General features: G+C 40.7%; 1 protein-coding gene across 4 annotated transcripts in view; it reads left to right on the forward strand.

Annotated features, from left to right (window-relative positions):
- The window catches only part of LOC308607496 (GON-4-like protein), a 92932-nt gene that overhangs the window by 58691 nt on the left and 18332 nt on the right, over nt 1-15909 (forward strand). For all 4 annotated transcript variants that reach the window (XM_081219452.1, XM_081219453.1, XM_081219455.1 and 1 more), the window contains 7 exons: nt 2060-2100; nt 2702-2805; nt 5318-5516; nt 6049-6135; nt 7267-7438; nt 8915-9059; nt 10160-10310. In XM_081219452.1, the coding sequence (XP_081075578.1) occupies nt 2060-2100; nt 2702-2805; nt 5318-5516; nt 6049-6135; nt 7267-7438; nt 8915-9059; nt 10160-10310 (899 nt within the window). The remainder of the gene's footprint in view (nt 1-2059; nt 2101-2701; nt 2806-5317; nt 5517-6048; nt 6136-7266; nt 7439-8914; nt 9060-10159; nt 10311-15909) is intronic.

Genomic DNA, 15909 nt, shown 5'->3' on the forward strand with positions numbered 1-15909 from the left:
AGTATGTTTCTTTTTCTACATTTTTTCTTTATTATGCTAAACATACCAAGTTTTTTCACTTCTCTAAATGCCAGGCTTTCCACATTTCAACCCCCAAGTTACCCTCGTCTGGATTCTAGCCTTTATTTTAAAGAAAATTCTCCCCCATGACATTTTATTATGAAACTTTTTGAACATATAGAAGAGTTGAAAGAATTGTAGAGTGGACACCCATATACCCACTACCTATCTTCTATAGTTAACTTTTCATATATTTGCTTAGTCATGCAGCTATCCATCTATGAATCCATTTTTTTAAAAAGCATTTCATAGTGAGTTGTAGATATCTAAACATTTCAGCATACATATCATGAATTAGAACTCAGTATTTGTTTACGGTTTTTCTTTTTAGGTAAATTTATACACACTGTAGTACAGAAATCTTAAGTATACCATTCAGTGAGGTTCAATGTGCCTCCTCTTGTATAACTCAAACCCCTAACAAGATAGAGATTTGTCACCCCAGAAAGTACCCACTTGCCTCTTCCCAGTCAGTCCCCACACCATCCTCCCAGGTGCGACCATTGTTCCCTTTTCTTCTATCACAGATTAGATTTGCCTCTTTATTTTTTGTTTGTTTTTTTGGCGATACGCGGGCCTCTCACTGTTGTGGCCTCTCCAGTTGCGGAGCACAGGCTCTGGACACGCAGGCTCAGCAGCCATGGCTCACGGGCACAGCCGCTCCTTGGCATGTGGGATCTTCCCAGACTGGGACACGAACCCGTGTCCCCTGCATCGGCAGGCGGACTCTCAACCACTGTGCCACCAGGGAAGCCCTAGATTTGCCTCTTTGAAAACTTCATGTGAATGGAATCATATAGTATATGTTCTGTTGTATACAGCTTCTTTCACTTAGCATAATGTTTTTGAGATTCATGCACATTGCTTGTATCATTAATTTCTTCCCTTTTATTGCTGAGTAGGATTCCAGTGTATAAATATACCAATTTGTTTATTTTTCATCAATCCCCAGGTGTTGATGGAACCTGGGTTCTTTCTAATTTCTGGCTGTCTTGAATAAAGATAGCTCTGAACTTCCTTGTGCAAGGTTTTGTGGACAAATGTTTTATTTCCCTTGGGTCAGCTATTTAGTGGAAGAATCAGTGGTCATAAGGTAGCTGTATACTTAGTTTGCTGAGAAATTGCCAAACCTTTTTCCAAAGTGGCTTTCCACTTTACATTCTTTTTACAGTTCTAGTTGCTCCACATCCTCACTAACATTTGGATTTTAGCTTTTTAATGCCATCTTAAGAAGGGCTTTTACAGAAATGACCACAGTCTTCTAGATAGAGTCTGAGACTGCTTTGATTCAGTGATATGCTTGCCTTCTTGGTTGTGAGCACTGTTGTGGAGCTACTGTGTCATATTGAACTTAAGGTCAACCAAAACATAGAGATCTTTTTCAGATTAATTGTTTTTGAGCCATGTTACCTTTTTGTGCACTTAAGAAGCTGAGTTTTGAAAATCCTAAATGTAAGACTTTAAATTTATCCCCATTATGTTTCATCCAATTAATTTGAGAAAACCTAGAATTTTGAATCTGTTATCAGTTGGTCTGGCAATCCCTTTCAGCTTTATATCGTTTACAGATTTGGTAAGTGTGTCTTCTGGGTGTTTTAGGTTGTTGATGGGATTGCTGAATAGTTCAGGTCCAAAGATAGGGTCCTATGACACACTGCTGGAAACTTCTTTCTTGACTCCATTCAGTAGGATAGGCCAACAAATATGAATTTATCTCATTATAAAATCATCTAGCTTACATTTTTGTGTGTTTTCCCTTTAGAATTTAAGCTTCATGAGAGTAAAGTCCTGTCATGTATCTAAGCATCTAGAACCAGGGATTAAGGCATATAGTTGGTGTTCAATAAATGTTTTTAAATGAATGAGTGAATGGTGGGTAGATATGGGATTTTGTTAAAAGCCTTGCTGAAAACAACTTTCATTGAATTTTCTTGGAATTCCCCCTATGGCAAAATGAAACAAACAAGTGCCAACAGCATACCGTTTGGCTTTTTTGCAGAAAAGGAAGTGAATGAACTGATGGAAGAGCTGTTTGAAACTGTGAGTAATGATCTTTGAATGAGAACTCAGAATAGTAAAAGTGGATTCTCCAGCAAGCTCTGTCCTTTGGTCTCAGGGCCTCTCTCTCCAGAAGCGTGGTGTGAACCAAGCCCATTCCCCTTTCAGTCCACCCAGGAGAGAATATAGTGACAGGAGAATTTTGCTAAGTAATAAACTTTGATGATCCATATGTAGGTTATTCTTAATAAAGTTTTCCTTGCAAGCTTTTGGATGGACTCTTCACTATCACATGTTGCATCCTTAAAGATTGCAAACTAATTTTAGATTATTCTGAGCCCAAATAGTTACCTTTCTCATAAATTTATCTCTTTAAAGATATTCTGATCATTTCAAGTTATCCATGCTCTGTCTTTACCATTACAAGTTGGCTGATTGAGAAACTTTTTTCCTGGCATAATAGCTACCCCATGTGCGGGATTGTGCGAGCCCAGAAGTGAGAAAGGTTGTGATGCAGGCTCTTTCTGTGCGCCCGCGTTATTAAAGTCCTGTAAACTACTTTACTTTACTTTCCCTTCTCACTGCTAGAGTGACTTTTGCATGCCCATTCCCCAGGAAAATCCTTCTTTTCCTTTGCACTCAGTTTCAAGATGAGATGGGGTTCTCCAACATGGAAGATGATGGCCCAGAGGAGGAGGAATGTGTGGCTGAGCCTCGGCCTAACTTTAACACCCCTCAAGCCCTACGGTAGGCTAACCAAAGACCTTGAGACTTAGAATGGAGGAAAAGTGTATGTCTGAAAAGGTTTTGAGAAATTTTGGTTAACAATTTCCCATCCCTGACTACCTGCTGTTACTGATATTAGGATGCAGAGTCCCTTGTGGGTGTTAGGTGTCAAGTGAATAAGTCTCCTTATGGGGCAGTGCAGCTATAGACCAAGCTGTACCTGTTTGGGAAGGGAGAAAAAGCAGTAGCTGGCATCCATAGCAGCTTCTCCAGGTGAGTGGTGCTGGAGAGGTGTGTAGGACTCTATGTGGCCAGCCACAGAAACTACCCCAAATTGTAATATCCAGTATGTCCCTTTTGTTCTTCTGTTTGTCGTTAACATCTAGTAAATGTTAATGAACCTTTGTTAGTCACCAAGGCATTAACTGAGCAAACCATAAAGCACCTGAAGTAATGCCCTGGAATCTGAAATGTGTGTACTGCCCTCTTCACTTAAATTAGCACTTCCATTGTCCCACTGGATAGTGGAGGCTTTAAATTTTTCCCCCGTTTTTGTGATGAGTTTGCATAGTTTATCCATACTTTATTGCTATCCATTCTGAGTAGCAGCATACTATCCTTAGGTGACTGGCTGGATGTCAGGGTATGGTTTGTGCCATGCATGGAACAAAGCAAAACTGAAAGACACATAGTCTCTAATTAGTCCTGTGTTTTAACTTAACAGCATTACCTAACTAGAGAGCTTTGGATCCACCTGAAAGCTAGACCTTCAGGGAACTTGCAAATTTAGTGAAAAAGACAAGGTATACTAATCATTGTGTAAAAGTCAGAAATATCAGTCATACTCCATTACAATAACTACCATAATATATCCACAACAGAAATCTCAGGAGTTCCTTTTTTTTTCAGCTTCGTTGAGGTATTATTGATAAATAAGGTTGTAAGATACTGAAAGTGTACAACTTGATGATTTGATAAACGCATGCTTTGTAAAAGGATTCCCCCCATCAAGTTAATTAACACTTCTATCACCTCATATATTTACCTTTTTTTTTTTTGAGAACAAATTTCAAAATTTCTTAGAGTCTGTATTTGACCCACTTATTTCATGCCATATTTCATAGAAGAAAATTCTAGGGCTTCCCTGGTGGCGCAGTGGTTGAGAGTCCGCCTGCCGATGCAGGGGACGCGGGTTCGTGCCCCGGTCCGGGAAGATCCCACATGCCGCAGAGCGGCTGGGCCCGTGAGCCGTGGCCGCTGAGCCTGCGCGTCCGGAGCCTGTGCTCCGCAACGGGAGAGGCCACAACAGTGAGAGGCCTGCGTACCGCAAAAAAAAAAAAAAAAAAAAAAAAAATTCTAGTGTAGCAGAATAGAACCTGGGAACTTGTTATCATGGGATTTGATCTGTAAACATATTTCAGTTCCACTAGTCAACTCTGTGTATGAGTTTTTAAAACTTGGTCATTATGTAACTACTTAAAAATCCTTATTCCAATTCAGTTACCTTTCGGTATTCAGTTGATCTGCTTGGGCTGCTGCTGCTTTTCTTTCAGCTAGAAATGCAAACCTAGCTTAATCTTTGATTAAGTAAGATATCACAGGGAAAGTGAGTTACCTGTGTTCCCCTTATCAACTACCCATCCAGGTAATACTTATTAAAGTCAGGTGCAGGCTTTTTTTTTTTGCATTATCTACATTTTTCATGCTTCTGTTCTTCTGTTCCTCTGCTAGTAATGCAGATAATCAAGAGATTTCAATTCTCAGTAAAATTGTACAGAGGACAGGCCTGTGTCTTTAGGTTTTCACCCTGTGCCAGCCTATACTCACAGTAAATACTGTAAAAGGAAACATAACTTTTTTCAACAGCCTCTGGGGATAAAGATTATTATCATTTAACTGTTGCTAAATTCTAGAGGATTTCTTGAATTATGATAACCTGCTAGTCATAGCTACTTGAGCAGGTCTTATCCTGATTGCACAGAGTTTCAGCTCTTGCTTAATCACTTGAGTGTCTTGTTCTGCCTCTGCCTCAGAACTAGCATGCTAGGCATTTGGATTCTTACTTCAGCCCCAGACACAGTCTCTCTCTCTCAGGAGGTAGGGGTAGGAGGGTAGTGTTAGAAAACTTGGAGAAGATTCTGTATCACCATTAAGAACAAGTCCGAGATTAATTTGGCTGTCAGTGTGATGAAAAGTGATGGGTTCCCATTAGCTCCTTGGCTGCTTTGTTATCCAGATACTTCCCTACTCTTAGATTTTTGTTTAATTTCCCCTTCATTACGATATTACTTAGAAGACTGATGTAGAAGAATGGTTGGGGGGGCGATTCAGAACCATCTTATTTGAATCTATGCTAACAACTTCGGGAGAAGATTTGGGTAGGATAGGAGTTTGCCTATTGGCTAAAGTGAGATTTGGGGATTAGCAGTAGATGGAAGTTGTTCAGACTTGCTTAGCCCACCATTAGAAGGAACTGGATGTGTTGTGGACCCAGGGAAATGTTCAAATCCAATCATCTCCCTGTTGAGGATAGGTTTGAGGAACCACTGGCCAACTTGCTAAATGAGCAGCATCGCACAGTGAAGGAGCTACTTGAACAGCTGAAGATGAGGAAATCTTCAGCCAAACAGCAGCAGGAGGTAGAGAGGGTTAAGCCCCAGAGTGAGAAAGTTCATCAGACTCTGATTCTAGACCCAGCACAGAGGAGGAGACTCCAGCAGCAGATGCAGCAGGTAAGACTCTTCTTGGTAATGTTAATATTGGATCATCCCATGGCCTGGCTCAAAGCCAAACATTAAATTAGCAGCTTTGGAAAAGTCGGAAATAGGTGTCTTGATAACCACTGAAACCACAGGACCACAGGATCTTCACATCAGTTAGGACCTTGAAAGGTCATCATGTTCGTGTCCTTATGGCTCAGGTAAGAATGCATGTAAGGACCCTGATAGTATTCAGAATGATAGATTTCAAAGAATCTTTAGTAATCCCTTCTGAATTTAACAGCCTTATTGCCAGAGTAGTTTTTTCTTCTTTCTAATCTTAGTCCCTCTGGCTTGAGGTTAAACTTCCTCTGGTTCTGTCATTTTGCTCAAGTGGAACCATATTTGAGAAAAAAATTCATACCAAGATACTGTGTTGTTCTCATAGTCTCTCTAGAAAGCCAAACATATATGCTAAAGTCACCAACATCTTGGTAAAGTCTTCTGGGTTCCTGAAATGACAACATCATAACATGTCACTATATTATTTTCTTTCCCTCCCCAGCATGTGCAGCTCTTGACGCAAATTCACCTTCTCGCCACCTCCAACCCCAGTCTCAGTTCGGAGGCCAGTACCACCAGGATATTTCTTGTAAGGTTTCAAATATCCCTAACTCTAAAGAATTGTGTATGCAGTTAGTTTGGAAGTCATTTCTCACAAATATTGACTCATCATAAGCTACATTTATTCTTCTCTCCTGCATGTTTTGGTAGCTGTTCGTATGGCTTCATGTGCTTGCTGATAAAACATAAGTTACTGGTTCCCATGAAAGGACAGAGAGAGTATTCAGTTTCTTAAGACTATTCCTCTTACCTTTTTATTGGGTTCTCTTACCTTTAGATCCACTCATCTTGGGCTTTTGGTACTTCTCTTCTTTTTATTGAATTCATTATTTATTAGGCTCAGTATCTGTTTTATGTATAAAATTAATTTTGCTCATGGCGTTATGAAATATTTTGGAGGAAGGGCTTTTAATTTCAAATTTTGGGGATTTCCCTGGAGGTCCAGTGGTTAGGACTCGGCACTTTCACTTCAGGGGCCCAGATTCAATTTCTGGTCGGGGAAGTAAGATCCTGCAAGCCGTAGGGCGTGGCCAAAAAGAAAAAAATTCAAATTTTAACACATTTTTGACCGGAGACGTATTACAGCCACAGGAGTTAGTTTCTGCAAAAATCCCCCTGTCAGTAATGTGTTAAAATCCTATAAAAATTGCTCCTGAACTTTGGGGTAGGTAATGAGGATATTCTTTGCCTCTTGGGTAAGTCTCTTTGGAGTTTGAGTTGGCTAGTAGTCTGAGCTTCCTTCGATAGTCAGCAGAGTGTTATTTCCCTCTTATTGTGTTCAGAGGATCATGAGAAATACTTTGTTCTTCAGAGAAACCAATGAAGACGTTTAAAATTTTTATTTTATTTTATTAAGTAATGGCTCTCACTCTTGAGAATTTTAATTCTAGCTGGGGAGCTAGACCATACACCCAAGAGGCTGAGGAACACTCAGACTGAGAATAAAACAAGAGCAAATTAGTGTATCACAAATCCCCAGATATCTGAGGACTCAGCAAAAGAACAGTCTTAATGGCAAAATGTTAATTATGGAAGACTTTATGATGATTTTTACCTGTTTTTATACTATTGTAGGAAGGACAGTTTTTCACTCAGAGGCTAAGGGCTACTGGTATTAATTGTCTGGAACTGAGATCTCCTTTGTGTCCTGTTTTCCCAGAAAGAGCTGGGAACCTTTGCTCAAAGCTCCATCGCCCTTCATCATCAGTTCAACCCCAAGTTTCAGACCTTGTTCCAACCCTGTAACCTGATGGGAGCTGTGCAGCTCATTGAAGACTTCAACACACATGTCAGCGTTGACTGGAGTCCTCGTAAAACTGTCAAGAAGACTGGTAGGGGACAGATGTGTCCGCTTTAAGTTTTTACTTGCAATAAGAGGTGGGAGTCTTATCCCATAGATAGTTTCCTAGGGATAATTTCCTAGGGGTGGAGGAGACAGGGTGTTTGTAATTTTTTCCTTCTCTCTTTTATCCTCCCTTTGTGCTCATTATCTAAGTTCTAGAATTAGGTGATAATACTTGAGCTTAAGTAAGGGATGGAGGCAGTGGACAGGGCAGGGTTGTGGCGGGTAGAGATGTGGGACTCCTGCTAATAATTGGACTTAAGTAGATATGAGGGTAAGTATTAGGAGTCAGGTCAAGACAAACTGGTATCTGATAAAGATGGAAGTCAGGTGGTAAAGTCGGGTTGTGCTTAGGCTTCTACTCACTTCTTCATTAAGATCATTTTATTTCCCATAATGAATATAGTGATATCTCCATTTTGAGTGAAACATTGATATGGGAGTTAGGAACAAATTAGAGATGTTGTACATTTACCATGTTCAATATTTTAAAGAAATTTGAAGGTTTGGTTTCTACCTTGCATTGGTTTAGTATATTTTGAGAAGATATTTGCTGTTCCCTTAAACTAAATATTTGCTTCTGATTTGTTCCTAGTTTAGCAAATTAGTTGTGTTTTGCTCTGGATTTGGGTTTGTCTTTGGACTTGATTTTAAATCTCTGACTCTTACAGTTAAATTGAATATAGTTGAATTTAAGTGCATTATGTCATAGACACTGATCTCAAACTACTTTATTAGTTATATGTTGGTAATGAAAACTTAATTTAACACCAGACTACAGTTACGACTTATACATATAGTGTCCTGTGTTTTTCTTCTGGGGATATAAAAATAACATTTATGGAAGGAGAAATATGACTGTATAGTGGCGCTTATCTCTGGAAAGGCAGAAGTGCCTGGAATTGAGAGGCTTAGACAGCAAGACAGAAATGAATGAGACTGAATTGTCTCATTCTCTTTATGGTTTTTTTGTTCCCAACCTCAGGAGGAATCTGGGAGAACTTAATGAAAGTTAAGTAAGAATCAAATAAAATAAAATTTGGAATACCAGATTTGTGAGGGAGATTAAAGAAGTTGGAATCTTATCCTGGAAGAAAGAAAGCATTGTTGAAGGTCACTTATCTTTCAAGGATTTAAAGGGGGAAGGAGGTAAAAATTTTTTGAGCATACACTATCTGCCAGGTATTACTAGGTACTTTATAAGTGCTTATGTTACTTAGTGTGTTAAGTATTCCACACAGGAAAGAAAAAGAGAATCAACTTTTAATAACATTGAATGGGACTCCTTTTAGGTGTATGTTAGGCTGAGAAAGATTGTGGAAACTTTTGGGAGGGGGGCATGTGGGTGGAAGGGCATCACGTTAGGTAGGGGTGGCTCTATCTAAATGCAAAAATGCATTCAGAAGCTTTTGTGAAGCCCTCTTTTGTTCTAGAATTTCATTTATCACGAATTCTTTTCTTACAGCCTATGAATTTCCCTGTTTGCCAAAGCAAGTGGCTTGGATCCTAGCCACAAGCAAGGTTTTCATGTATCCAGAGCTACTTCCAGTGTGTTCTCTGAAGGCAAAGAATCCTCAGGATAAGATTTTCTTCACCAAGGCAGAGGACAAGTAAGGGTTTACTGTGAGGTGAACAAGAGCACAAAATATCCCAAGGAGAAGACCTGTATAATAAAGAACTGACACAAAAGACAAAAAGAAAAGCAGTGTAGATGGGCGCAGTTCTGTAGTATGTGCTTGTTCCAGCAGTGCCAAATACTGCTTTTTTTAGGGAATGACATACACATTTTTGAAACATTTTAAGTTGTTTTTTGTCTTTTATTTACTGTAAAAACTTATCTTGTAATACTGTTAGAGGAAAATTTTCAAAGGAAAACAATTTTTTAATCCATTATCCTAACCACCCCAAGACAATGATTTTTCTTTTTGCATTTCTTATATAATTATTGGCAATATAAGTGTAATTTTGTTTTGCTTTTTTTAACTTAACGTCTTCTTGAAATTGTTTTTTCTATCAGATTCCATGCTGTAACATTGTCTTATTTTTGTTTCTGTATATTGTCTTTTAAGGCAATATTAATGGCCCTGTGATAGTCCTTTTATTTGCCAGTCCGCCCACCCCCCGCTCTTGTTTAGCTGTTCTGAGTGAGGCTTCACCAAGGATCTTTGTACATAGAGCTTTTGAAAATCTTTCCAGTTTATCTCTTTGGGTAAATTCTCAAGAGTGAGATTATTCGATAAAGGTTATGAACACTTTTATGGCTCTTGATTTGTATTTCCCCACTGCCATCAGCAAATATGTACATAGGTAACTGTAATTGAATATGTTATGTTGGGAGGTAGTGTTGGTGCTATTTAATATGTCTAACATGGTGCCCAATATTCATTTTATATTAGTTTTGTTAGAGCCATTCTTCTTGCTTCAAATTTCATTTGTATTATTAGTATAAAGTGTGTCATGATCTGACATTTATTAGTGATTTATGCCTGGTTTTTCCTCTTCTCACTTAATTGGGAACTCCTCACTGAGTCTTATTCACATAGTACTTCTTAGCACTCAGTAAATATCTGAAATTTTCTATTGAATTGCCATTAACTTGTACGAGAATTAGATGTAGAAAAAGTGGGTTATAGAATGTGGAGTTCATCTGGGAGGCTTTTCAGCAGGATGGACTGTCAGGTGAGATTGAGTGTCACTGCCCCTTTCTCAGTTTGTTAGCTTTAGGACTGAAGCACTTTGAAGGGACCGAGTTTCCTAAGCCTCTAATCAGCAAGTACCTTCTCACTTGCAAGACTGCCCACCAGCTGACAGTGAGAATCAAGAACCTCAACATGAACAGAGCTCCTGACAACATCATTAAAGTAAGTGCTCCCTGCACGCTCCACCGGAGACCTCGCCTGAGTGCAGCCATTCCTTTTCTTTTGCTTAGTCTCAATGAATAGCCTTTTATTTAAGGTTAGTTCCTCCCACCTGCACACTAGGTTAATCGCCCTCTTTCCTTTCCAGGAACAGTGATCCATTATTTTCCTCTAGGGTGTCATCTTCTTCCTCTGTTATACATATTTCTCCTAAATATAAAATTGTTCAAATTTTAAAATACTTCTTGAATCTGTTTTCCTCTAGCTATTCATTTTCTTATTTTTTTTCCACTCTAACCTTCTTCAAAGGGTAGGCCACAGTCCACTTATATCCTTCTCCTTAACTCTTTATGTTTAGATATTTATATCAAAGTTATAAAGTATACTTTAAAGAATCAAATAGTTCTATGAGACTTGTCATGAAAGACAATAATTTTTCTCCCTATTTCCTGCTAAGCAAGGTTTTTGTGGGTGATGGTACATTTACCTCCATATCTAGGTGGCATGCTTATATTTGCTACCACTTGATTTTTTTAAAATATTTATTTATTTGCCTGCATTGGGTCTTAGTTGTGGCACGTGGGATCTTCATTTGTGGCATGTGGGATCTTTCATTGCAGCACGTGGGCTTCTCTCTGGTTGTGGCTTGCGGGCTTCAGAGTGCACGGGCTCAGTAGTTGTGGCACATGGGCTCAGTAGTTGCAGCGTGCAGGCTCTCTAGTTGTGGCTCACAGGCTCTAGAGTGTGCGGCCTTAGTTGCCCTGTGACATGTGGGATCTTAGTTCCCTGACCAGGGATCACACCCACCGATGTGATCACGCCTCACTGATGCCTCAGACTGAACTGTGTCTGGACCACCAGGGAAGTCCCCACTTGATTTTTTGGATTTAGGCCTCCTCTGTTAAACTGAAACCATGGAAGACAAAGACTTAGTTCTCTCCACACTCCTATAGTCTCACCACTCACTATAATTATATCACAGTTTTGCTTAGATTGTTTTTATTTTTATTTATTTATTTATTTTTTTTGTGCGGTACGCGGGCCTCTCACCGCTGTGGCCTCTCCCGTTGCGGAGCACAGGCTCCGGACGCGCAGGCTCAGCAGCCATGGCTCACGGGCCCAGCCGCTCCGCGGCATATGGGATCCTCCCGGACCGGGGCACGAACCCGCATCCCCTGCATCGGCAGGCGGACTCTCAACCACTGCACCACCAGGGAGGCCCTGTTTTTATTTTTTTTATACATGTATTTCTTTTTGGCTGTGTTGGATCTTCGTTGTGGTGCGCGGGCTTTCTCTAGTTGCAGTGAGCGGGGGCTACTCTTCACTGCGGTGCGCGGCTTCTCGTCACGGAGGCTTCTCTTGTTGCAGGGCATAGGCTCTAGAGCACAGGCTCAGTAGTTGTGGCGCACGGGCTTAGTTGCTCTGTGGCATCTGGGATCTTCCCAGACCAGGGCTTGAACCCATGTCCCCTGCATTGGCACGCAGATTCTTAACCACTGCGCCACCAGGGAAGCCCACTTAGATTGTTTTTAGAGTTTACGTTATAAGCACGATTAAAAGCTCCTCACAGCTGAGCTATGTAGTGTATCATAATTACTTTGCTTTTTCTGCTGGACATTTTGTTTCTCCTGGTGTTAATAATTGCATTTTTGGAGGATGAGTGGGACTTGGTTTTATTATGTAGGTATTACCAGTTCAACACTAAAGTCTACTTCAGTTTTATAAATCTCTTTTCAGTGTGTTCAGATATTTTAGGTGTCCTGCTATCATTTTCAATCTGCCTGAAGAAATCCTTACCAGAGTGCTCTGATGCTGTTCCACTCTACCCATGTTGCTCTCTTGGCTTGCTGCACTAACGTCTTCTCTGGCTTTTTTTTCACCATCATCCTGGGGATTCATTTCACCTCTTACTTACGTTGGATCCTTTTATTTCTGAACCCACATCATTTTTGCCTTGTTTTAGTGTAGCACATCCTAGTAGCATTCTGAGGAAGAGTGCTCGAGAAACAAATTTTTAGGTTTAAACTACTTGTATTCATTGTCTGTCATGACATGACATGACCAATGTAATTTCCTAGTTTTGCTATTGTACTATATACCTGGTATGTATATGTAACTTGTTACTATGTAACAGGTGTATATGAGACCTGTCTATGAATCTATAATTATTCAAAATCAAAAGTTTGAAATATGTCTCTATTCTCCCACTTCAGTGGGTCTAACATTCAAGGTTGAAAATCACTTTTATCAGAACATTTTAAGGGCTCCATTTTCTTCTAGTTTCTAGTGCTGGCTCTTTAGAAATTTGATGCCCTTTTGACTCTTGAACCTTTATGTTACACCTGTTTTTCCTCTCCCTCTGGCAGTATGTAGGATTTTTCCTTTTTCTCTAGTGTTTTGAAATTTCATGATAATATGCCTCAGTATGTGTCTAGTTTCATTAATTATGCAAGGTACTTGATAAACTTTACTTTGGAAACTCATAGGTTTCAGTATTGGGAAATGTACTTGAGTTACATATTGATGGTTTCCTTCCCTTCTTTTGGTCTGTTCTCTCCTATGGTGCTCAGTGGTCAGATGTTAGACCTCTCAGGCTCATCTTCTCATCTTGCTTTTCTTCTTTTTTCCCATCGCTCTGTCTTTTTGTTGTACTTTTGGAGATACTACTTCAGCTTTTTCTTCTAACCGTTCTGCTGACTTGAGTTCTTTATTTTTTCTATCATATTTAAGATGTCTAATAGCTATTTTTATTGTTGTTCATTGAATATTCTTTAATAGCAAATGACAGAGGGAATGTGGGAAAGCAGGAGAGGAAAGAGGCTGGAGTTTTCTCTTCTATACTTGATAAGCATAGTATGCCTGCCCTCATATGCCTGACAGCCTCAGTTCAGAGAGCATCTTTTCCACAACCCTGGCTTCTTTCTGCCAGGGTAGGGGGAGAAGCTGTCACTGGGTTACATCAAACAAGAGAGGGGATTCGGGGTCTAACTGCCTCTTCAGCAGATTTAAAACCTGTCCTCCTCATCTCGACCTGTTTTTAATTCCTTCACTTCTGGAGGTATCTGGTGTCTTATCCTTTTGCCAGTCTTTGACATAAATTTAGTTGACCCATAACTTTTCTCCACATGGGATTTGGTTTTCTTCATTCTTCATGTGACTTGCCACTCCTCCATCTGCTTTTTAGCTTTGAAAAAAAATTTTTTTTTAATAAATTTATTTATTTTTGGCTGCACTGAGTCTTCATTGCTGCACACGGGCTTTCTCTAGTTGCAGTGAGCAGGACCTACTCTTTGTTGTGGTGCACAGCCTTCTCATTGCGGTGGCTTCTTTTGTTGCAGAGCATGGGCTCTAGGTGCGTGGGCTTCAGTAGTTGTGGCACGCAGGCTCAGTAGTTGTGGCTGGCAGACTCTAGAGCGCAGGCTCAGTAGTTGTGGCGCACGGGCTTAGTTGCTCTGCAGCATGTGGGATCTTCCTGGACCAGGGCTCGAACCCGTGTCCCCTGCATTTCTGGTCGGATTTCTTTCTTTTCTTTTTTAAATTTATTTATTTTATTTACTTATTTTTGGCTCAGTTGGGTCTTTGTTGCGGTGTGCAGGCTTTTCATTGCGGTGGCTTCTCTTGTTGCGGAGCACGGGCTCTAGGCGTGTGGGCTCAGTGGTTGTAGCTTGCAGGCTTTAGAGCACAGGCTCAATAGTTGTGCACAGGCTTAGTTACTCTGCGGCATGTGGGATCTTCCTGGACCGGGCTCGAACCCCTGTCCTCTGCACTGGCAGGTGGATTCTTAATCACTGCGCCACCAGGGAAGCCCGGTAGTTGGATTTCTAACCACTGCACCACCAGGGAAGTCCCGAGAATTTTGTTGCTTTTACTTTTTCTCTCATTCTGTCTCTCCTTTTAGGCTTTTACCTTTAAAAATTTCCTTTCTGTTGTTTTCATGGGGATTCAAGAGGGAACAAACCCAAATAGATGTGTTTAATCTGCCTGTCTTAACAGTAAGTTACCCCTTAACTCTTTTTGTTTTTTAATAAATTTATTTATTTATTTATTTTTGGCTGCATTGGGTGTTCGTTGTGGCGAGCGGGGGCTACTCTTCCTTGTGGTGCGCATGCTTCTCATTGTGGTGGCTTGTCTTTGTTGTGGAGCACGGGCTCTAGGCACGTGGGCTCAGTAGTTGTGGCTCATGGGCTCTGGAATGCAGGCTCAGTAGTTGTGGCACACGGGCTTAGTTGCTCCGCGGTATGTGAGATCTTCCTGGACTAGGGCTCAAACCCGTGTCCCCTGCATTGGCAGGCGGATTCTCAACCACTGCGCCACCAAGGAAGCCCCCCCCTCTTTAACTCTTTAACCTATGAGAGTGTGGATATTATCTCCACAAACATCTCGAATTATTTCCTGATTGGCTATCCAGTGGATACTTTTCTGCTCTTATCCTATTTAACTTTGCAGTTACATTGATACTTTGATAATGTTGTTCACACATTCCTTCTTCAGACTCCTATACTCTTATCGTCTGTGTGACCAGGACTTTTACCTCAGGGTGCTCTTTCGTGAACTCTTCTTCCCCTGCTCTACCCTTAAATGTCAGTGTTCCACAGTAAATTTGCAGTGTGTGGTCTCATCCAGATTGCTGATTTTTGGTGGTGTCTGTCTCTTCATGATTTTCAAATCTGTGTCTTTGGTCCGGGTTTCTCTCCTGAGCTCCGGCTCAATGAAGTCACCTGTTTAAAGGAATTCTTAGCTAAGTTGCCTCACTGATGCCTCAGACTGAACTGTGTCTCCCTCTGCACCCTCCAGTTGTTGCCACTGGCACCACCACCACCAGCTGACTCCCCTCCATCCAACTTACCTCTGCTTGGATATGTTCTTTGTGTATAACATTACTGTGTAGCCCTTTTCTCAGTCCATAAACCTAGGAGTTACACTCAACTCCTTCTGCTTGATCACTCCTGTCTGTCTGTCTGTCACCAAGTCTTCAGTTTTCTTACTCCATTTCCTACTCTGTTGCCCACTGCCTTGGCTCAGGCACCTGAATTAAGTTACACCTGCATTAATGCAGTAGTTTTATAACTGGTGTCTCTAATTCTGGCTCCATTTATTCCATTCTTCAGATTGCTGCCATAGCCACCTCTGTCAAATCCTTCAGCGTAGAGTTGAGACTGCTTGACATGGCACAGAAGGCCTCTCCTGCCTACCTCTGACTTGTCTTCTGAAGTCTCTTTGCATTCCTTTAGTTGTAGCCAGACCGATCTCTTTGTGGTTCCTTAAACACATTCATGATTTTGAAAATGAATTATATTCTGCCCTCCCCTGCTTCATTTAGCAAACTCTGTTTCTTTAAGATTTTTCTGTAGTTGCACCTGCTCCAGAAAGATCTTTCATTTTCAAGTTTGAGTTGTGTGTCATTTTTTGTGCACATCTTTGTACTTTCTTACACAGAATGTCATTATTGGTTTCTACTTGACTGTCTCTCCCACTGGTCTGTAAGCTCCTTGAGAGCAGGGGTTGCTTCCTTATTTGTATGCTCAGCTTGTAGCACAGTGTCTGGCGCTTATTGTCAGTGTAAGTTCAATGCCCCTCTTCATTCACTCTTAAAACTGAACTG

This window comes from Mesoplodon bidens (genome assembly GCF_964165515.1).
Source record: "Mesoplodon bidens genome assembly, chromosome: 2".
Classification (NCBI taxonomy): Eukaryota; Metazoa; Chordata; class Mammalia; order Artiodactyla; family Ziphiidae; genus Mesoplodon; species Mesoplodon bidens.